At 46.3% G+C, this 22,086-nt stretch overlaps 1 protein-coding gene across 3 annotated transcripts in view; it reads left to right on the top strand.

Moving 5' to 3' along the window:
• The first annotated feature begins 9,423 nt into the window (after positions 1-9,423).
• Positions 9,424-22,086, top strand: part of RCL1 (RNA terminal phosphate cyclase like 1) — a 33,641-nt gene continuing 20,978 nt past the window's right edge. For all 3 annotated transcript variants that reach the window (XR_008233619.1, XM_052777991.1, XM_052777990.1), the window contains exons 1-5: positions 9,424-9,593; positions 12,297-12,368; positions 13,201-13,376; positions 18,272-18,346; positions 19,623-19,747. Coding sequence is in view for 2 of the 3 variants with exons in the window: in XM_052777991.1 (XP_052633951.1) it covers positions 9,443-9,593; positions 12,297-12,368; positions 13,201-13,376; positions 18,272-18,346; positions 19,623-19,747 (599 nt within the window). In the remaining variant the exon portion in view is untranslated. The remainder of the gene's footprint in view (positions 9,594-12,296; positions 12,369-13,200; positions 13,377-18,271; positions 18,347-19,622; positions 19,748-22,086) is intronic.

The raw sequence follows: 22,086 nt of genomic DNA, 5'->3' as shown, positions 1-22,086 counted from the left end.
CCTATTCAAAACTCACTTATTTAAGTGAAACAACTAATATCTCTTAATACTGAGGGGCATCCCTGCTCAAGGGGAGGGTTGCCTGCCATGCAGGCCAGTTGCCGTCCAGGGAGAATTCAAATTGGGCTCATCCGACAATCTGTTGTTGCCAAAAGATCTCATTGCTGGAGATCAGCAACGTGCAGCCACACTGCCTAGCAGGGAGAGCTCAGAGAAGGCTCACTTAGGCTGCCATATTTACGGGACGAAGTGGTTGGCTTGTAATCACGTTGCTTACAATGGGAGAGGTATGCACGAGACTCCTTGTACCCGCAACTTTCACTGCGTCACTCTCCTCCCTCATGGGTTTCCTAGAGGAGTTCTTGGCCTGGCTATGGCTCAGGCCTTTGCCTCCTTTGGAGCCTGTACCAAACTGCTGCCAGTTTGGCTATGGGCTGCCGGGGGGGACATTAGCCAGTGCTCAGCACAAAAGGGCAGCCCCTCGCACAACATGAGCACCTCGTAGCACCAAAGTGGCCCCATGGAAAGGTATTGGCAGAGCTGCCCAGACAGGAATCGTCCGGGTAGCCCTCTGGTAGGCACCAGCTGTACCTGACGTCACCAACGGATAGTTAGGTAGTGCTAAGGGCCGCAGCACTACTCCCCATTTCCCCTCCCTGCTGCGGTGAGCACCAGCGCCAGGCTCCACAGGCGGGGAGAGAAACCTCTCCTTCCATCGCCCTGCACGGTGCCTCGGAGAAGCCCCACTTCAGCTGGGCCGCACATCCCAAGCGATGGGCAGATCTGGAGCTGGTGGTCCACCACACACCTATACCTGGGTCCACAGGGCATCACAGGGGGCTGTGCCCCCTCTCCCGTCTCGTCCGGCTGATCCTGGTGCCGCAAAAACACTGATGCCCTGTTCACAGGCGTCTATGCTGCCACAATGGCCACCCCCGGCCCATCGCCCATCACACGGGCCCTCACACACGTGTGCCTTTGCACAAGGAAGCTGTGGTCCGGGCCCTCGTGTCTGGGGTGCCAGGTCCCTGGCAGGGCGGAGGGCTGTGCCTGGGAGTGCAGGTGGGCACAGGGGAGCTGAGCCAGCATCCGCCTCCTCCCCGGCGGTCAGGCTGCTCTGGCCTCCTCACACACCTCAGACACCCCTGGCGGGTCCCAGGCATGGCAGCACCCCACGTGGGCCACCACTAGACCCTGTCCCCAGAGCCACGGTGCCCCCTGAATGGAGTGGGCCCGTGCGTTGGGGATTGTGACGCCCAAACACTGCCGGGCTCTGACAACTCCTTCCTGGGGCAAGATGGGGGGGCGGCCCTTGTGCCAGAGGATTCCGCCAAGGAACTTAGGCAAGGAAAGGCTACGGGAGCGCTGCCTCCTTTTGCTCGGTTAGGAAACACCCCCGTGGTGGAGAGAAAGCGGAAAGCCTGAGGAAGGCCTCAGCCTGCAAAAGGCAGAAGCTGGCAGCTTTGAGAGGGCCTCTGAAATTACGTTGCTCTGCACCAGCCTAACAAACAGCCACATCCCTCTGCTCTGTTTCCCCAAGTTCCTCTTTATTTCTTACTGAGGGAAGGTCTCCACATGCCTCACGCTGATGGCTTTTGTTCCCACCATCTTCCCACACACCTGCACTCGATAAATACAGATGTACCCCGGTTTTCCCCAGTTGCTCTCTATGCCAAGCTTCAAAACCCGAAAGGCTCTGGGGATCCTGTTCTGCCAAGAAACCACAGCAAAAAGCAGCGTTACCCCTGGCGTGTAAAGTGTGAGAGCAGGCTCCGCGAGTCTTCCTCCGCCAGCCCGGCCCCCGCTGCAGGACCAGCTCCCGCCCTGGTTGAGGCGGCAGCTTCTCCCTCCTTCCCTTCTCCCACCCAGGTGGCAAAGGACCCCCAAACGCCCGGCCTTGGAGAGCGTGGCGGGCAGCTGTGGAAACCTGAGGCTCACTCGTGCCAGGGAAAGTCCTGCTGCCGGGGCAAGGTGCTGGGCATCCTCCCTGCCACCGCCTGCCCGAGGCAAGAGGCAGTGGTGTCATGGTCCATTCAGATCTCTCAAATTTGCATGAGCATGTACTCTGTAAATTAAACCTGATGAGTTCATTAGGAGAGAAAACAAACATGACAAACAGGAGCTCAATCCCCTTTGTACAGACTAGTCTAACATATGAATTCCCCAACTCATCATTTAAGTCATGAGATTTCTTTCTCATGAGTTCTCTAAGTCATAACTCACTGCTCATAACTTGTGATTCGTGCACCTAGGAGCAAAATAGTTACCTAGCCAACAATGAGAGTGCTCATCCTTCCTCCTTTGTCATGGTGTGGGGATGCCCTGTATTACAGTAGGAACCACAAAAACCTAAGCAGTCCAGATGCTGTTGGGTCTGCTTCAAAAAGTTTTTGGGTAGGCTAATGTGTTTATACCTTCCAGCTTGGAAGTTTGGTCTGTAACATTTCCATGAGTTAGCAGACCCTGAAGAAAGTGCCAGACAACCAACATGAAAGCATCATGGCTGCAGGAGACAGCAAGCTGCAGGTGAAAGTGGCTGCATAATGACCTTCAGCCCTTTCTGGTCACCATGTCGTGCCTACACGTTGCTCTCACTTTGACCGAATGGGACTGCTCCCAGCATGCATCAGGTTTTAGCGCAAGCTGTGTGTTAGCCAACACCTGAGCGGGAGTTGAGTGAACAGTTACACAATGGGCACAGACTGAAACACAGGAGGTTCCTCCTGAATGTCAGGAGACACTTTTTTACTGTGAGGGTGACCAAGCCCAGGCACCAGTTGCCCAGCGAGTTTGTGAAGTCTCCCTTCTTGGAGATATTCAAAAGCTGTCTGGACATGTGTGGGAGCAGCTTGGAATAGCTGGCATTTGTTTTCAAGAGTGAACTGTTAGAATTTGTTGTGCTGCATGTTTGCCAAGCCTTTGAAGAACTAGTTTTACAAGGCCAGGTTGGAGGATGGCCTTGTGTATGCCTGGGAAGATGTGGCTATAGACAGTCATGCGTACATGTATGGAATGTTTTTATTTTTAACTGTTCTGAGGACTGGCAAACATCCCAGCTGAGCCAGATATGAGCTCCTGTGTTAGTAGTATTGGCTGTAAGCTGTTAGTTCTTTCCAGATCTTTGTTGAAACATATATAAGTTTGATCCTCTTGTGAAATAAACAGAATCTTGTACAGATAGCTTGAGCGCTTAATTCAGTCGCTGCAACATGGACCTGGGCAGCCAACTCTGGGTGGCCCTGCTTGAGAGGGGGGGTTGGACCAGATGACCTCCAGACGTCCCTGCCAACCTCAACCATTCTGTGACTCTGTGATATACAGAGAGGATGGGAACAAAAAGAATAAAAAAAGAAGGAAAATAAAGGAACAGGATAAAAAGAACACTGCAGCAAAGTCATTCCAATCACTAAATTTGATTAATTCTCCTTCTTCCATGGGAAAAAAAGCAGTATTTACTCCTGAATAATATAGTGATATCACATTAACTAACGTCCATGTTTATATCATACATTGTTTAGCAAGCAACCAGAATGCAGATCTGTGACAGCAGCATGCTTAAAGAATGAGGTATTTTACGACAGTTTGTTTTATAGCATGGTTCCAAGCATTTAAAAAACCTCAAATGGCAGTCTTCCAAATGTTGCCCTGTCTGTTCTCAGCTGGTCCAAAAGATCACACCTGCCTAGACAGTCTAGGTTGCCTCTTAAGCTTACCAAAAGGAAGTGTATCACTTCATATCTCCAGCCTGAAAAGACATAATTCATTGGGATAAGCATGCAGTGCAAAACTAGACTAACATTTGAGCTGTAAGAATACTTCTTCCTTCCTGTCAGTTGCTGCCATATACTTTGCATCCCCATCCCCATATAATTTGTAATGCAATCAGAAGTTGGTTTAATTTCTTCCCCTTAGTGATATTAGAACAAGCAGCCTTGGCAAAGGAACTTTGTGACTGTGGACACACAACATATAAAACCTGGGACAGGTCTTTGGTCAATTTGGCATTTATTATGCTGGTAGTTTGCAAAACGTTTACCTTGGTGGTCAATACAGCAGCTAATGAAACTAATCAGCAGTGGAGAGAGGTGTTTCAGTTGTTTTAAACAGGAACTTATCAGGGACGAACTGCATGGCAGAGGAGGTAGGTGGTGTAGAGAGGATGTTGTCACTGAGAAGTCACATGTATAAAGACTCTTGAAGCATCTTGAACTTACCAGCTGGAACATCCCCATTTTTAAATGAAGTCACTGTGTTCCCATTAAGAAGTTAAATTGGCAAGACAGTCTCTGTCAAGAATAGGTCTGTCAATTGTTTTCAAGCAGTTTTATGTGGTACATTTGAGGATTAACATTGCTTCAAGGCTAGATTTGCCTCCCTGTAAATGTTCCTATTCCAAATCCATCATATTTTTTTGTCTCAAACAAGCAACTGCTATAATACACAGAAGACTATGAGCTTGTAAATACCATATTGTCTGTTAACACTGTAGACAAGAAGTTCCCTGTCCAATTATGCCTGGGGTTATTACACTGGTTCTGCATTAGAGCACACTTACATCAGTAAATCCAAATGTCCGCAAATGGCTCACCGGTTACGTATCCATAGCATCATCCTGTGTCTGCGCTGACAAGCAACAGAGGTTTCCTCTAGGTTAAAGGCACACCAAGAAGGAGGTTTTCTGATGTTTTGACCAACTGCCAAATCAGTCGTGTCACTTCAGGTCTACTCTTGCTCCCACAGATCTGGGACCTGGAAGGAAATGAAAAGCCCTTTACCAGCTCCTCAAAGCGTAGGTGCAGTCATTCCCTTGCTTCCTAGCATTTATCCCTCCAACAGCACAGTTTGCTTTTCACAACCTTATGGACAGTGAACTGGGACAACATACTCTCTGACACTTGCACCTTTTGTCTCTTGCTTTTTGCCCAGCTGGCCTTTATTTCCTGTAGGAACTTTCTGTTCTCCTTTCCTTGCTCCCAGATAGGTAGTTACTTTTTCCTGAAGAAAACAGAGAGTCTTTCCGTACATTGCTTAAACTCTGCCCTGAAATAGATAGCCAGGGACCTTTTAGGAACTTCAAAAAGCCAGGCCACCAGTTCGGTTAAGAGAAAATGAACACATGACTCTTCTACTGCTCTCCCCAGTCTTCAGCCTGCCTCATCCTACTCTGGAAACACATCATACTCTTCCAAAACTGCTCCTCCAACTAATTCTAGGGAAGATCCACCTACCTTTCCCTCTGCTGCCTATTTCTTAATTTATCCCCATGCCACACACCCCCCCCTCTTCTAAATAGATCCAGCTGGAGAATCCAGGACCTCACCTTGATCATCCTTTGTTTTACCAGAAGGCCTGACAGTTGAAAGATTTGACCTGTAGCAGCTCAGCCACTGATGTTGGCTAAGTCTTTTCTTAAATTTCTTCCATCATGTCTCTCTGCTGGAATTCAGGGGAGAACACCTAGTCTCTCACTACGTGCATAGAGCACAGATCAATATTAGATCTTGTTTGAGGCCTTAAAAGTGCCAGTAGTAGAAATAATAGCAGAAGACAGGAAGACTCAACACTTCTGTAGTATTGTATTACTACCCTTGCTTAGCTGAGGAATTTCAGTTTGCTGCCTCCTTGCCTCAGCTAGCTAAGGAAGAAATGGAGCAGGCTAGTGTGGGACAGCACTCCAGTTCATTTAAAACAAACAAACAAACAAAATGCTGCAACTTTTTTCACAGTTCTTGTGGAAATTAGTGTATCACTGGGGATATGAAAAGCTTGTGAGCCCCTCATGGGTTAGCACCAGTTAGCTGATGTGGTCTCTCACTGCTAAAAAGCCTGCACAAACACAGTATTGATCTTATTTCAAAAAACATCTTTGTGAAACAGACAAAAGTTCTCTCTGAGTGACTACTATGATGTCCTGGTGACTATAGCCTTGAAATGCTCCTTACCACAATAATAAATGTGTAACTAGGCAGGTGAAATGTGATTTAGGCTGCAGCCAACGTAAAGGACAGAAGGAAACATTAATACAACTGAAATCTCATTTCAAACTTCTGTGCTTTCATCTACTGTAGCAGCTTACAGAAAGGTAAAACTGGCTTGTTATGGGTCAGATGTGATTCAAAGGCATAAGTTACCTGCAATCCAGAACAAAGCACAAAAAAATAAATGCAGATGTATGAAAAACATTTGTAGTTTTAAAAGTAGAATAAGGCATATAGTTGAATGTTAAAATACAGAAGCTATCCCTTTAAAATTATCACAGCATGTTCACTCAGGGACAAGTCCATGATTTGGGATACAAGCTTATGCAAGATTCAGTAACAATTCAAGTCTAACTGTATGAAATTGCTCATTTCACAACATGAAACTCTGCAGGAAGGTAACTGTCATCCAATTTCCATAGCTACTGGTAAAGACAAAGTTTCTCTCTTGAGGACCATACTAGTCGAATTTTGACAGATATCACTATACTGAATCTAGCAAGGGATGCAAAGAAAAATAAGAATGGCTTTTACAGGCACATTGGCCAGAAAAGGAAGATTAAAGAAAATGCACCCCCTGTGGTAAATAAGACAGAAGAGCTGGTAATAGCAGACATGGAGCAGGCTGAGGTACTCGGCAATTTTGTTGCCTCAATTTTCAATGGTAATCTCTCTTCCCACAGCTCTCAAGCCCCTGAAATTCAGGGCAGTGACTGGTGGAATGAAGTCCCTTCCACTGTAGGAGAAGATCAGGTTCAAGACCACCAAAGGAACCTGAACATACACATGTCCATGGGACCCAGTGAGATGCATCCCAGGGTCCTGAGGGAACTGGCTGATGTAGTTGCCAAGCCACTCTCCATCCAGAGGGACCTGGACAAGCTCGAGAAGTGGGCTCATGTGTACCCCATGAGGTTCAACAAGGCCAAGTGCAAAGTCCTGCACTTGGGTCAGGGCAGCCCCCATGATCAGTACAGACTGAGGGATGAAGGAATTGAGAGCAGCCCTGCAGAGGATGACTTGGGGATACTGATCGTTGAAAAACTGGACATGAGTTGGCAATGTGCGCTCACAACCCAGAAAGCCAACCGTATCCTGGGCTGCACAAAATCAGCATGGCCAGCAGGTCGAGGGAGGGGATTGTCCCCCTTTACTCCGCTCTTCTGAGACCCCACGTGGAGTACGGCGTCCAGCTCAGGGGTCTCCAGCTGAAGAACAAGGACCTGATAGAGCCAGTACAGAGGAGGGCCACAAAAATGGTCAGAGAGCTGGAACACCCCTCCTGTGAAGAAAGCCTGAGCTGGTGTTGTTCAGCCTGGAGAAGAGAAGGCTGCAGGGAGACCTTATTGTATATACCTTATTGTATATATCTTTCAATATATAAGGGGGGCTTATAAGAACGATGGAGAGAGACTTTTTGCCAGGGACAATAGTTTTAAACTGAAAGAGTATAGGTTTAGACTGGACATAAGGAAGAACTTTGTTATGATGAGGGTGATGAGACACTGGAACAGGTTGCCCAGAGAAGTTGTGGATGCCCCATCCCTGGAAGCATTCAAAGTCAGGTTGGATGGGTTTGTCAGCAACCTGATCTAGTGGAAGATGGCCCTGCCCATGGCAGGGGGGTCAGACTAGATGATCTTTAAAGGTCCCTTCCAACCCAAACCATTCTATGATTCTATGATACATAGCTTGCAGACTGGTTTATCAAAACAACAAATGATCCTTCTGCACACTGATCAGAAAAGCTGAGTCAGCAAGCAGCTAACAAAAGGAGGTCTAATTCCTGCATAGTTCTTGTAAATCATCTCTATCATGGTTATAAAAAAAAAAAATATGTTTTAGTCTCTGGAAAACAACTTACCAAAAAAAAAAAAGTGGTGGTGTTACTTGTAAGGAAAATGATCCGATCTTTTCTGTTCATGGCTGATGATACCAAACTGGGAGGTGCTGTTAACTGTCTTGAGGGACAAGAGGCCCTGCAGAGGGATCTGATAGATTGGAGCATTGGACAATCATCAGTGGCATCAAATTTAACAAGACCAAATGCTGGATTCTGCACCTGGGACAGGGCAATGCCAGGCACAAGTATAGACTGGGAGCGGAGTGGCTGGAGAGCAGCCCTGCAGAAAGGATCTGGGGGTGCTGGTTGGCAACAGGCTCAACACGAGTCAGCAGTGTGCCCTGGCAGCCAAGAGGGGAAACCCCATCCTGGGGTGCGTCAATCACAGCATGACCAGCCGGTCAAAAGAGGCAATTGCCCAGCTCCATTCAGCGTTGGTGTGGCCTCACCTTGAGTACTGTGCGCAGTTCTGGGCCCCACAATTTAAGAAGCACGTGAAGGTCCTTGAAGGCATCCGGAGGAGGGCAACAAAGTTGGTGAAAGGCTGGAAGGCATGTCCTGTGAGGAGCGGCTAAGGACTCTGGGTCTGTCTAGTTTGGAAAGAAGGAGGCTGAGGGGTGACCTCATTGCTCTCTCCCCTGCTTCCTGAGGAGGGGAATGGGAGAGGGGGGTGCTGACCTCTTCTACCTGGGATCCAGTGATGGGACGTGTGGGAATGGTTCAAAGCTACATGAGGGGAGGTTCAGACTGGACATTAGGAAGCATTTCTTTATCGAGAGGGAGGTCAAACGCTGGAACAGGCTTCCTGGAGAGGTGGTCGATGCCCCAAGCCTGTCGGTGTTTTAAGAGGCGTTGGGGCAATGCCGTTAGCAACACGTATGAACTTTTGGTCAGCCTGGAATTGGTCAGGCAGCTGGACTACATGATTGTTTTGGGTCCCTTCCAACTGAAATAGTCTATTCTATTCTATTCTAAGAAACTTCTTTCCCCGCATGCATAAATGTAGCCTAGTAGTTGACACTGTCACGCCTCTACTGTCATGCACGTTTCTCGTTAAATACGGACTGAAAGCTTCACTCGTTCTCTTCTGTAAGCACAGCCGTGCTCTGCCACTGTCGGTAGGTAAACGGGCTGGCCTGGAGACTGGAAATCCCACTCATTCCTCTGCTTAGCTTTCCTTAAGACAGCCAGGGATCCGTCACCGAAAAGGACTGCCAGAGGGAACGTGCCCCCCGAAGGAAGGCACTGCGATGTGGGGACAGTGCCCGGGTGCAGGCACCACGCTTCGCCCCGGGAGGGGACGGCCGGCGCAGGCAGGACTCGCACCTGCCGGCGGAGCGGCACGGCTGGCAGCGCCAGCGGCCGTCACGAGGGCTCAGCTGTCACCCGGCCGAGCTGCCTCGGGGCAGGGCTCGCTGTCGCGACTGACTCGACCTGCTGGCACGGCCCGGCCCGGCCCGGCCCGGTCCGGCCCTGCCCTGCCCGCCACCGGCACGGCGCGCAGTCCCCGCCCCCTGCCGGCCGCCACCGCCCCGCCCCGCGCCCTTTGACCCCGCCGCTGTCCCAGCGCTTCCTGTTCCCAACCACGTGGGCGCGGCGGGCACGGCGGGGCAGCGGCGGCATGGCGGGCGGCGCGGCGACGGGCGAGGCGCAGTGCCTCAGCTACGCGGGGTGCAACTTCCTGCGGCAGCGGCTGGTGCTGTCCACGCTCAGCGGGCGGCCGCTGAAGATCCGCAAGATCCGTGCCAAGGAGGAGGACCCCGGCCTCCGCGGTGAGCGGCGGCACCGGCGGCCACCGGGGGAGGAGGGAGGGAGCGAGGGAGCGGGCGGGCGGGCGGGGGGAGCCCCGGCGCCGGCCGTGGCGGGGGCTTGCTGCCGGGCAGGGGCAGCCCCGCGCCGGGGGCCGCGGCAGCCCCGTCCCCGTCCCGGCGGGTGCCGCGGGGGGCGGCGGGGCAGGGGGTCCCGGCTGCGTGCCGCTGTCTGCCCGTGGACGGGGTCTCCCCCTGGGCCGCCCCGCGCACGCCCGGCGAGTCGCCGGCGCCGTCTCGGGCGGGGCTGGCAGCGGCGGGGCTGTGGGAGAGGGAGACGTGGGCGCGACGCGAGGCGCTGGCTGGAAGAGGCCGGAGCGGGGAGGGCGGCACCGGCACCGGCCCGCCCGGGGTCCGATGGAAGCCGGTGTGCTCGTGGGGGGACCGGGCGCTGGCGGCGGTGCGGCTTGCCGCTGCAGCTCTGCCTTCCCGGGAGGTCGCGCTCGCTCCTCCCGCCGGTCCCGGGCGGTGCGCACCGGGCGACCGGGCACCGGTGCTGCCCTGCCCGAGCCGCCCCGGTGGGGTGGGGCGGGCCCGGCCCCCCCCCCCCCCCCCTTCCCGCCCCGCAGGGCAACCGGTTTCGCTCAGGTCCCGACGTGAGGCGTTGCGGGCGAGGGGCAGCGGGAGGAGATGCCGAGCGTGGGTCCAAGGCGCCGGCCAGGCTGTGCGTGCGCTTCGCTGGCAGCCTCGGAGCAGGTTGGCGTCTCGGTAAGAGCGGGCTCTGCGGGCGAAAGCCGCAGAATTTGCTGGGGCTCTGCCCGCCGCGCTCCGCCTGCCCAGCAGTGCCTGCCCAGCGTCGTGTCCTCCCTCTCCCTACGGGAGCCCGGGTTCCCACAGACCTAACGGGTCAGGCTTTGTGCTGCGATTTTTGCCGGTAATAAAGGTGAAAGACGTGAAGTCTGTTTACTTCTCATTTCTGAAAGCTTCCCACACTGCGGACTCCTCTGAGGGAAACCCTGCTTAGGGAGTACCCTCTTCATTCCTGTACAGGACCTTTGGCACCCTAGGGCAACTCTCCTCATTGAGCTGAAGTAAGAAGGCAGTCGGGTGGAGGTTGGGGAAGAAACATTATTGTGGCGTTCGCTTATTTTTTGGGCGAGGTGTGCAAGTTCAGAACAGGGATAGGACCGGTGAAGGTGCTGCTCTGCTTCCTGAGGAGGCTTCCGTTTATAGCTGGAAGTTCTCCTCCAAAACTGTCAAAACACTCTTGTGTACTTGACTTAACAGTTACTGTGACCCAAAGTACTTATTATTACCACAGGATGTTTGGTGGTGGTGGTGAAGTTTGTTGGGTTTGCCATGTTTTTTTTTTAAAGGTTTTTGAATCACCTTTTTCAAGTGTGGGTTAAAATGTAAACTGTGATTGTAACAGAAAAATAAGAACAACAAACCCTGATTTGTGTCGGTGATTCAACATGCAGTTCTCTCTGCTTTTCATGACTGGAACATTTGCAGTGAAGACTCTTCTACAGGTTTGTTCTCCAAGAGGCAAAATGTGTATTCACAGGGATGCACTCTTGTACTGGAAGAGGTACCAGTCCTGTCATACAAACTTTAAATTTAGAAGTTACTGTGACAGAGAGCAGAACCAGCATTGTGTGACTGGGGCGTCAACCATATTATGCAAATATTAACAAACTGTAATTTCTGCAGGTAGCTCTTTGGTTTAAATGTTTATTGCATCCTAAAAGCTTATATAGAAAGAAAAATCTGATTACTGTTTAAGAAGTAACAGAGGATTATTGCTGAGGAAGTTCTGCAGCCTGCCAACTGTTATGCAGGTGCTATTGGTCCTTAAAACTTAACCTGGGTATTGAACTCTGCATGCATATGTTCACATATTTTCCTTGATACTGAGTCTGTACCAGCTTGGGATACCTAAATACTAGAATACTAGCATATTCCTCATCTTTTTTTTTTTTTGTTGTTAAATATTTTTGTCCTTTCCTTTGTCTCTGAGTGGGAGTCCACACAAACTGGAGAAACTGAGGAATTAGTTCCACATGAACTGTTACAGTGTACACAGTAAGCAAGAAGAGAGGTGATGGGGAGACTTGCGGTTTCTCTAGCCTTTATTATGTCAATGACAGTTTTGGAAATGGAAAGTTTGAAAGTCTGCAGATAGCTAATTGTGTTTGTGGAACAGCTATGCAGCAGCAGCACCTCACATCTGAATGTCCCCTTCTTTTAAACTAAGACTTTTACAGAGAATAATGGGAAGCTGCTATGAGCTTGTTGTGCTTAAATACACAGGGTCCTGTTTGCTAGGATTTGTATTGCTTCATACTGAGCAAACTGTTAACTGTCAAAGGTCTTATCCTGGGCTTGAGTGATCTCTCAGGCTACTGTGGTCAGAAGTGTCAACTTGTATCACTTGCTGTGTGCCAGGGAGAGGAGTGTGGCTAGTCCAGCTGTCACATCTGGGGGCATCTGAATTGATTTGAGATGCGTATAAGCATGGAGGCTCAAATTAACACCTCTGGGTTTTATAGTGAATTGCCTTTTCTCATGTGGTAGAATTATACCACAAGTTGAAGAGTGAAGGTGGACTTACTGTCGTGAAAGGCAGGAAAGGGAAAAATGTGCAAGTGTGGTGTTGAAGTTTCTTATTTTTTCCAGGAATAAATTTAAGGAACTTTAAAACTTTGTCTTTGTTCTAATCCTTAGATTTTGAAGCAAGTTTTATTCGCCTGATTGACAAAGTGACCAACGGCTCTCGGATTGAAATAAACCAAACAGGTGAGACCTGTTTTCCCTTCTTCCTCTGTTCTGGTCTTCTGGGCTCTACCAGTTGCTGCAGTGAAATCAAGGTTTTGTCTTGACAGAGGTAGGTGTTCAAATGTCATTGACTGAGAAGATCAGAAATAAGCAAGATGAGAAGTGTTGTAGTAATTGATCGCATGCAAGATGATCAGCTCTCCACCATAGTGCAGAGAGTTAAGGAAACTGTATTGCTCAAGAATTAAAAGTAGTATTTTGTTTGGTATTCAAGATTTCGTAGTGGGGGAAAGTCCCTCTGAACTAGAACAGATTTTTGTAGGGGGAAGGTTTGCCTTCCACAAAGGCAAACTTCTGAGCAAGACTGCTTGCCTAGTCACGCTCAGAAAAGGGGTTGGTTTGAGCAACAAGCATCCCACATAAAAATCTCATCTTGTTCTTGTCCTCTTTTTTTTTTTGGGGGGGGGGGGGGGATTATGGTTGGTCAGTAAAGCAGATGAACTACAACCAGGTATGCCAAGACAGCAATGACCTGTTGGTCTGGTGAAGATTTAGTTGCTGTGAGGGATAATAGTTGCTTGTATCAGCATTTTGGCAATTGCTAAGAGATCCTTTATTTTGGGGAAGAAGAGGAAAGGAGGAGAAATTATATGCAAGACAGACAGACACGTGTGTTAGTCCATTTATTAACTGCAGACATAGAAATAGCATGCTGGAAGTGCTACCATCTTTCATAAATTCTTTTGTCTCTAATTTGCCTGTATACATTGTTGCAAACTGTCTTTATGCTGTAGTAACAGCCAGTGTGCTGACAGCACTCTCATTTGGTTTGCTCCCCTGGCATCTCCCCCAGGTACTACCTTGTATTATCAGCCTGGACTTCTGCATGGAGGCTCGTTGGAACATGACTGCAGCCCCAGTCGTAGTATTGGCTACTATTTGGAAAGTCTGCTCTGCTTGGCACCTTTCATGAAACATCCATTGAAGATTGTCCTGAGGGGAGTAACAAACGATCAAGTAGATCCTTCGGTAAGTAATAAAATTTAAGTACCAGAGGAGGATATTTTTTTTTCAAAAAAGAAAAAAAATATCAAGAAGAGGTGTATAAAACATGTTGCACTTTTATCATCCCTCACATCCAGAAGTATCCAGTGTTACTGCATCTGCCAGCAAACTCTCTGAATCAAACAAGCATCTGCTAAGCTGTTGCTCCCTTTTTGCATCACACTCCAAACTGCAGTTTGTAATCCACCTTTTGACTTTCAGTTCTGTACTGCATCTGTCTTCTCCGCTGGAAACTCCCTTTAAATGTGATGTGGGGCCCTGCCACTGGTTTGCTTCTACTGTTCTCTTAGAAATTAGATGGGTTGTTTCTCCTACCCCATGCATGTATTTACTGTAAAAAGAGGAAACTGTCTTTAAAATTTGAGTGTAACAAGGAAGGACTCTTTCTCTTCTGTTGGATGCTGGGCATAGTTATACCAATGCTGCTGTGAAGCCTTCTTTCTATTAGAAACAGAAGTCGTGACAATTATGAAATTACAGTAGCAAAAATATGTAATAACTCTGATTCTTCAGAAAGGTGCTAGAAGGTGCATTAGATCAAATGACTATGAAATGCTTGCCTTGATTTCTGTTACTGCTGATTTACAGTCCTTTGTTTTAGCAATGTTGTTACAAAAAAGAGCTATGGATAACGTGGGATTAAAACACTGAAGTAATGTTCCTTCTACCCCACCCACACCCCAAGAAAACCCAAACATAATGGCTTTTGGAGGACAGCACTGCTGTGTTTACCTTTTGAATGGTGATTGGAGACTGCCTCTTCCTCTGAGTAGATCAAGGAAACATTGTTATGTGAAAATTTAACCAGTTCCAATGAATACAAATACTATGAAGTATAATTGCAGATACTAGATGAGCCTCTGAGTCCTGCTGGTATTTATGGCTTTTCAACTGTGCTTCTCTTGTCATTTAAAAAACTTGTTCTCTCACCTGTGGCTCTGGGAGACACCCTCATGAGTCAGATGATTGAAGTGGGTGATACACAGCACTGTCAAAAAAAAGAAGAAAAAAAAAAAGAAAAAAGTAAAATGGGAAGCATGTTTTGCTAACCTTTCAGTCACCGTGATTAAAAGTACTTAATAGAAATGGTAAGTAGCGGGAATCAAAGAAGTCTCTTTTGGTTGACTGCATCTTTTTAATCACAATGGAGAAATTTTTTAAGAATTTGGAGATGAAGAGCTGTCCAATCTTAATGTTGCTTTCAAGTAAGTTTGGACACTCACCTAAGCCACTGAGTCTTTATTCTGGAAATTATCCCTTTTCAGGCATCAGTCACATGGGCCAATAGAGATTAAACAATTTTAGTTGACATGGGTGTAAGAATTTGAGCCAGTTAGTTTGTACTTGAAGGGGGCTTGGACTGGCCAAAGCTCAGACACAGACAGGTGTTGGCATACATCAGCTGGATCACAGTACCTGACACTAAGTGTAAATAAAATTCAGTTGTACATGCTAAGGAGTTATATTGTAAGTTCATTGTGCTGTAGAAGCACAACTGTAGTTACTGTGACTCAGCTGATGTGTAGTAACTTTTTAAGTGGTGATAACTGAATACCAATTCCTAAAACTGGTTTAAACGTGGTTTATGTCCGTTTAACTTGCCTGAGTCAACATTAAACCTGGTGCACACCAATAAACTACTTAAAGGAGTTTTACAAGCTGTTTTGTATAGCGTATGGCTCTGCAGGTTGCTGAGATTAAAAGCACAAGTTTAAGTGCTACCCTAAGTGATTTATGTGTTTAAGTAAATGGAAACTTGGTTTTAAATTGATTTGGGCTTTTATTTTTCAGTAGGCAGAAGGTATTTAGAAACTGGGTGAACATTTATTAGCTATGCTTGCCCAAAAAGGGATGCTTAAATTTGTCTATCTGTCTGTACACTTCCTGGCTTTCCAAGGAGAAGGGGGAAAGGCAAACCAATGTAAATATATTGTGGGTAGTTTAAAATGGGCAAGGAGTTTTCCCTGCTGCTCTTCATCCAAGAACCTCTCTTATCTCCAAAAGAGTACTGTGGCCACTGAGATACAGGGTAATGTGCACTTGTTTCAAGTTGGACCGTGTTGATAATTGTGTGTGAGTGATACACATCCTAAATGAGTGAGAGGGATACTACTTTGCTCACACTTGTCGGGAAGAGGCGTGGCTTTGGAATACCAGCCTGAACTGTTCACTGGCAGCCTACATTTGCATTATGTTTTTCTGCATGGCCACTGATGAGACCTGACTGGGGATAGCTTGTGGGACCAGCCATGTGCGACTGGTGTATAGAGTTGAGGTAGTTTCAAGTTTCTCTGTATAGAGAGCATGTGGGGGGGAGGGTGTTTGTAAACTGCCTTTATGAAGGGAAGGGAGGTGGCACACAAATGGTAGCTCTTATTTTCCTTTCCTTCTCTACATGTTGTTATCTGACAGGTATGTAGTGCTGCAATAACCTGGTTTTAAAATAATCATTCTTAATGTTTAGGTTTGCAAGTGTTTAAGTTTTTTTTACAGCTATGCAGTGGGACTTTGAACTGAAATGACTTTCATGCTGGCAGGAGACTAGCATATGAAGTTTTGGCTTGGGAGCAATAATCTTCAATGTTAATAAAAATTCAGCAGTTGTCTGTAATCCCAGGAAAACAAGTTTTTCCTACTGACTTTTCTGTGGGTTTTTTTTTTTTTTTCCTCCTCAACTCTGGTTTCACTCTTCCCCACCCCTCCCCCAAGTCTAGGTCATTGTCCCCAAAACATAATGCTGTATGTATGGCAGGGATAAATGCTCTTCTGTGCAGTGCTAAGGCCTGTGTGGGCCAGCTAATGCTTGCCCCTTTCCTAGGTAGCCGTGTGCTGTAGGGTCTGTGTCTGGTTGTTTTCCAGCTTTGCACTGACTAAGGGATTCTGCAAACCACTAAGAGTTAGTAAAGTTACTTTTCTTTTTTTCTGTTTTTTTTTTTTAATTATTGTAGATTTCTTTAAAGGCAAAAAGGTTGTATTCACACTGGTTTGTGAACAAGCAATGTCTATGGGACTTAGCAAGTTGTTGGCATTTGTGGCGAGGTATGCCCTTGGTTGTGTGATGAAGCTGAAGGATGGTTTTATGGCTGAGTATACGCAAGAGACTAGAAAATACAGTTTTAGGTCTCAGTTCTGCTACCGTCTTGTGATTTCCAGTGACGTACTTAACCTCTCCTGCCTGAACTCCCACTCGTCTGCTAAGCAGAACAGCCTTTTCAGCTTCTGCAGATACTGCTGATTACCTTCTTTATTTAGTCTGCAAATTGGAACAGAGTCTCTTATTATGTGTCTGTCTGGTACCTGTTAAGTATAATGCCTGGAATTTGTCTGAGGACTAAAAACTGACAAGTCTTGACATTTTTGGAAACAGACAAACCGGACTCAGAATTGATCCAGCTTCTCAATGCTGGCATAACATGCTTTCTCCAGAGATACAGACTTCAGTCCAAAGAATTGTAAAAGTGGAAATGGAGGAGGGAAAGGGAGTTCCTAACCTACACAGTGAAGCTTTACTTTTTTTACTGGTGTATTTTGTTTCATAAGAAAGGGGGAGAAATATTGTGTAACTTTCATGTGAACCAGATCAGCTTGTCGGAACTTCTGCCAGTGGTATTCATGTGTGTCTATGTGTGTGCACATGCGTGTTAGTAAAGGTTTTTGCTCTAAAAGTCAAATTTGTGAGATTAATGAATACTACTGAGGGGCTGAATTAAGGTAGCCTGGCTGTAAAAAATATAAAATATATAAATATAAAAAATAATCATTGACTTACAGTTGTTTTTAATGAAGACATTCAAGTATTGATATTACCATTACCAAATGCCTCTCTGTAAGAAAGGAAGTATGTTGGCCAGCAGAGTTTGAAGAATGAGAACTGTAGCTACTCAGGTAGCTCTAACAGGTTGTTCACAGCTTTGTAGGTGAGGTACATGCTACTACTTCGTCAGTGGCTTGCACTCTCTGCAAAACAGAGAGAATGAAACTTAATAATTGTGGATTCTGGCTGAAGGTGTGGCAAGGAGGGTGCTTTTTTCCTGCCTCCTCAGCTGGTGTCTACTGCATGCTTGTTTCCTTCATCTGAATTTAGTTCCTCTTTGGTCATGCTGTCCTGGTCCTGTCTGTCCCAAGCTGCTTGTCTTGGGTAACTACCAGTGCTGTTGCACTGCTAAATCATTTTTGTCACCTTCAGCAGTGCTACTGAAGTTTCAGCAGAGGGAAGAAGATGGCAGTCACTGTTGTCTTATGTCAGCAATTAGGAGGAGCAATGGCAAGTAAAATCCTGCTCAGACCTGGATCTGCTGAGCATCTGGCTCAAAGGGAGTGCATGGATGATGTGTCACCCACTTCAGATTCTTCTGAGTATTTCAACAGAAGTTACCTAGAAGCTTCTGTTTCTCAGAAACAGATGAGAAGAAGTTCTTCACAGAAGGATGAGGTTCTTCCTGCCAAATCAAGGGCCTGCTCCAAAATGCAAAGGTTCTTGCAATCATAATTTATTTAGCTGTAGGAATTTTTTAGCAATGACAGAAGAATATAATTTTTTCAATAGCTGTGTTCAGAGAAACAAATGAGCTGGTTTAGCTGAATGATAATAGAAATAAAAATCAGGCTGAGGAAGAAATCCAGAATGGGAAATTGCACCTCCCAGCAATATGTTCTAGCAAATTTTTTGAGTAATGAGATACTGTGGTAGTCTAAGAGTAGCCAAAGCTCTCTGTGCTGCATTCCCATGTCTTTCCATAGAATACATAGTATGGGGAAGCCTTGCCTTTGTTAGGCACCTCATAATGCAATGATTTTTAAATTACTGACTTATGTAACTTCCAATAAAGAGTCTGCTTTTTTAATTCTGTGTTCTATAGGTTGATGTTCTTAAGGCAACAGCTCTACCCCTACTGAAGAAGTTTGGAATTGATGGTGAAAGTCTGGAAATCAAGGTAAGACAATTTGTTCCTCTTTCCTAGCACATGTTGAAATGGTACTTTTGCACTGCTTCACAGGGCCATGTGCTTGCTGCCAGTATCTGTATCTAGCAGATTTCTAGTTGTAGCTGCACACAACTTCTAAAATTGCCTCTTGTTCTTGGCATGTTTTAAATGGCATACCAGCCACACAGTGATTGAAGATGTGGTAGAAGAGAGATGCAAAGGCTATAGGTAGGGAGGGTAGGGAGAAAGTAGTGACTTTTCTTAGTCTGCAAGATCTATGCAAGTTAAGAAACTTTTTTGCTTTATTGTTCCTCTTCAGTTCATTTAATTTCTCTTTCCTTCCACTTGCTCTTCCTGCCCTGTGCTTAGGGCTAGGGAATAATAGTAGAATCTTTTGCCTCCTTCACCGGTAGAGGAGCTGGATCTGTGTTTGGGTGATTGGGGTTTGCTTCCAGTTTGGAAAATACAGGAAGGAAACTTTTCTTTAAAGACTACACTCTTCACAGGCCCAGTAGATCTGGATGTAGAATAGATTTTTTTGGGTTGGAGAAAGAAACTGTAGCCTTTCAATGCTCATTTAAAATGTGTGAAGGCCCTAGCTGCACTACTAGTCTTTGTTTGCTCTACCAAGCCCCCTGCCACCAGGTGCCTCCTCCCAACCTGCCCATAGCCCAGGACATGTCATCGCTCTGGGACTGTCAGCCCCTGCTCCAGCGACTCCACAGCAGGGCCGGTCTCCAGCTTCCCACAGCCCTGCCCTGCCTGGCCACGGGCCCCCTGAGCCAGACCCACCCATGAGCCCATGTTCCATCCCCATCCTTATGGATGTTGGCTGGAGTGGTGGGACAGGTTCGGGCTGGCCAGGCCTGTTTGTGGGAATGTGTTCATTCTGGTCCCCCATATACATACTAAGCATCGAACACTTCTAGACTTTCTTCAGCAGTGAGATACAGATTTGGTATTAAGAGACCAATCTTAAGCTAAGGTTGCCTTCCTGGTAAAGTTCTTGGGTTTTTGTTTGTCTGGTTTTGTTTTGTTTTCCATTGAGAAGCCATGCACTACTGCACTTTAGAGAGAGGAGGAAAAAAGAAATGAATTTTTGCATATAGGTTCAGTGCAAAATCCAGTTCTGCCTTTAGGATGTCTTTTTCTCACCTATGTTCACATAATACCCCTACTGAGAACATTTTATTATATGTGAAATAAAAGCTATCATTTTTGAGTGTGTAAGTACATTCCTTGTGCTCTTTACTAACTTGCTTTTTTCCTCCGTTACTGTTTCTAGATCAACCGTAGAGGAATGCCTCCCAAAGGGGGTGGAGAGATACTGTTTGCTTGCCCAGTGAGAAAGGTCTTGCAGCCTATTCAGTTCACAGACCCTGGCAAAATCAAGCGCATCAGAGGAACTGCGTATCCTTGTTTGTTTGTTTGTTTTTCTTTTAAACAAGTTTGCCTTAAAAATAAGTCTCCCAACTTGAAGTTACGGAAGTGCACCTATGTGGCTGAGCAAGTGTCCAGATAACACAGGGTGACGTTACGCAGAGGGATCACGCAAATAGATTTCAAGACCATGTCTCAAAACTGCTATGTTCAGAACGCTGCTGTTCAAAAAGTGTTAGTAGGCAAGTAAATAAATTTAAAACTGAACAGCACCATTTAAAATTTTTTCAATAGCAAGAAAAAGTTAAAATACCTTCCATCACATAATGTAGCAGCACTAAAAGGAGTCTTGCCTTGTGTGTAAATCCAGTAGTAACAAAAATGTAGTTTTGTTAAGTATTGAATAGGTGGCATCTTGGCTGTTAATGAGTCTAGCAGAATGTTAGATGGGAGCTTAAGTCTTAGTTCAGTTTACACCTCACAGCACACATGTGAACTGAGCTTTTTGTTGTGTTATGAAAAGCAGTTTGTTAGCTCTTCACCTTCAGTAGTACCATTGGAGATGGAAGTGGAGGAGGTATTACTTGTGCACAAAGATAAGGGCACAAAATGTTGTTGTGGAGTACTCACTTTTGCAAACAGAACTGCACATCTAGTTAATGTTTTGCATTTGGGTTTTTTTTTCCTTTATTTTTCTCTTCTGGTTCTTACATGGTATCTGTCATGAATCTGCTGTCACTGTAGGAAGAAGGCAGAAATGCCTTGCAGGTAAGGTATGCTATAGGTTGTATTTCATGAGCTCCTGCTCTCTCTTGAGCATTGGTCAACTTGTAGTTTAATTTGTGATTATGAGAGTCCCAAAAATGATCTGGCTTTGATTACTCAAAAGGAATGCAGGAATGGGGGCAGGTTTCCTGCCACGGGGGCAGGTTTCCTGCCACATGGGCAGACTTGCAGCCTGTTCCTCCTTTTACTTTGTGGCATACCAACATAATTGTGTGTGAGAACAGGACACTATGACCTCTGTTCCCAAACTGCAGCATTTGGATGAGTGCAGCTTTGCCAAGTGAGAGCAATTTTACTGGGTGCATATGCTGTTGAATAAAAAGGAGGCAGGTCATTGTACTTTTAGTGGTGTTTGTCATGGTCTTTCCATGAAGAAAGTAATTTCCTTGTGCCCCCATCCACCTCTGTAGTAAGTAGTTCTATTCTCTGTTTCTGTGTGAAGGAGGAAGCAATGATCATGGCTTTAGTGCCATCTTTCTAAATTGATGTTAATACACAGCACCATTCTGGGCCACTTTGGATTTGGTCGATGTATGTGAGCTACAGGTTTTTGAACTTCCACTTTCCTTTAGGTTTTCCTGGGCTTTTTCTCAGGGATGAAGGTTTGCCTTTAGTAAGCCCAGTGAGAGGCAATGTCATTTTAGTTTAACCATTAAGTGGTCCTTCAAACCAGTAGAAAACAAAACATCTGGAAGGATAAGTGCTTAGATCTTTTATATGTGCATTTTTGTCCCTTCAAGATTCAACTGAGCAAATCTTCCTCGCAGCTGGGGAGCTTGTGTTGCAGCAACCTTTTATAGTCATCCAAAATACTGAGTACACCAACTGTGCAGAACGATCAGTTATTTGATTATTATTGACTGGTTTTGCCATTAAGATATTAAAGCTTTTGGTTTACCTACTCCACAAGAAAATGCAAGAGGAATTCGTAGAAAAGGAAATTCCCTTCTGCCAGCTGGGAGGTTTGAGACTGTTTCCCTGCATTGCTGTGTGCATGTGGGCACAGATGGGTGGTTAAACGTGCAGAGCATGAGTCTGCATTATAGTTGGGATGGAATTTGGAGCACTATGTGCTTTGTACATTTGAAGATCTGTTGGGAATATCACTGAAGCAGCACCTGGGTAAAAGGGCATAAAGGCAGTTCATCTCTTGTGTACTGTGAGGAGGTGGGTGGGGTGAGCAGGAAGGTGGTAATTTCTTCTTCCCTGGAACCATTACCTTCACATGCTGAGTGACTAGAGAACCAGTGAATGCGATAGCCTCACATCACTGCAAAATAGCTGGAGAGAGCAAAGATTTTCTTTTTTTTTTTTTTTTTTTAGCCTTTTGAAACTAATTTTTTCTTTTGTTAAAACATTTGTCTTTAATTTCATCTACCCAATTTCTCCCTGATAGAAATAGAAAGACAGGATTTCTTGCTGCTAATTTAGAGAAACTTCACTCATCACCATCTTTTAGTAGTATAAGAAGAGCAGAGCATGCAGAACTTCCTCCCTCATAAGAAAGCACAGGTTGACAGAAAAGCAGTTTAAAATTACTGAATGGCATTTTTAAGATAGATGTTTGCCTAGTCACAGTAAGC

Source organism: Harpia harpyja, chromosome Z, assembly GCF_026419915.1.
Source record: "Harpia harpyja isolate bHarHar1 chromosome Z, bHarHar1 primary haplotype, whole genome shotgun sequence".
Taxonomy (NCBI): domain Eukaryota; kingdom Metazoa; phylum Chordata; class Aves; order Accipitriformes; family Accipitridae; genus Harpia; species Harpia harpyja.
This window is presented reverse-complemented; position numbering and strand designations above follow the sequence as displayed.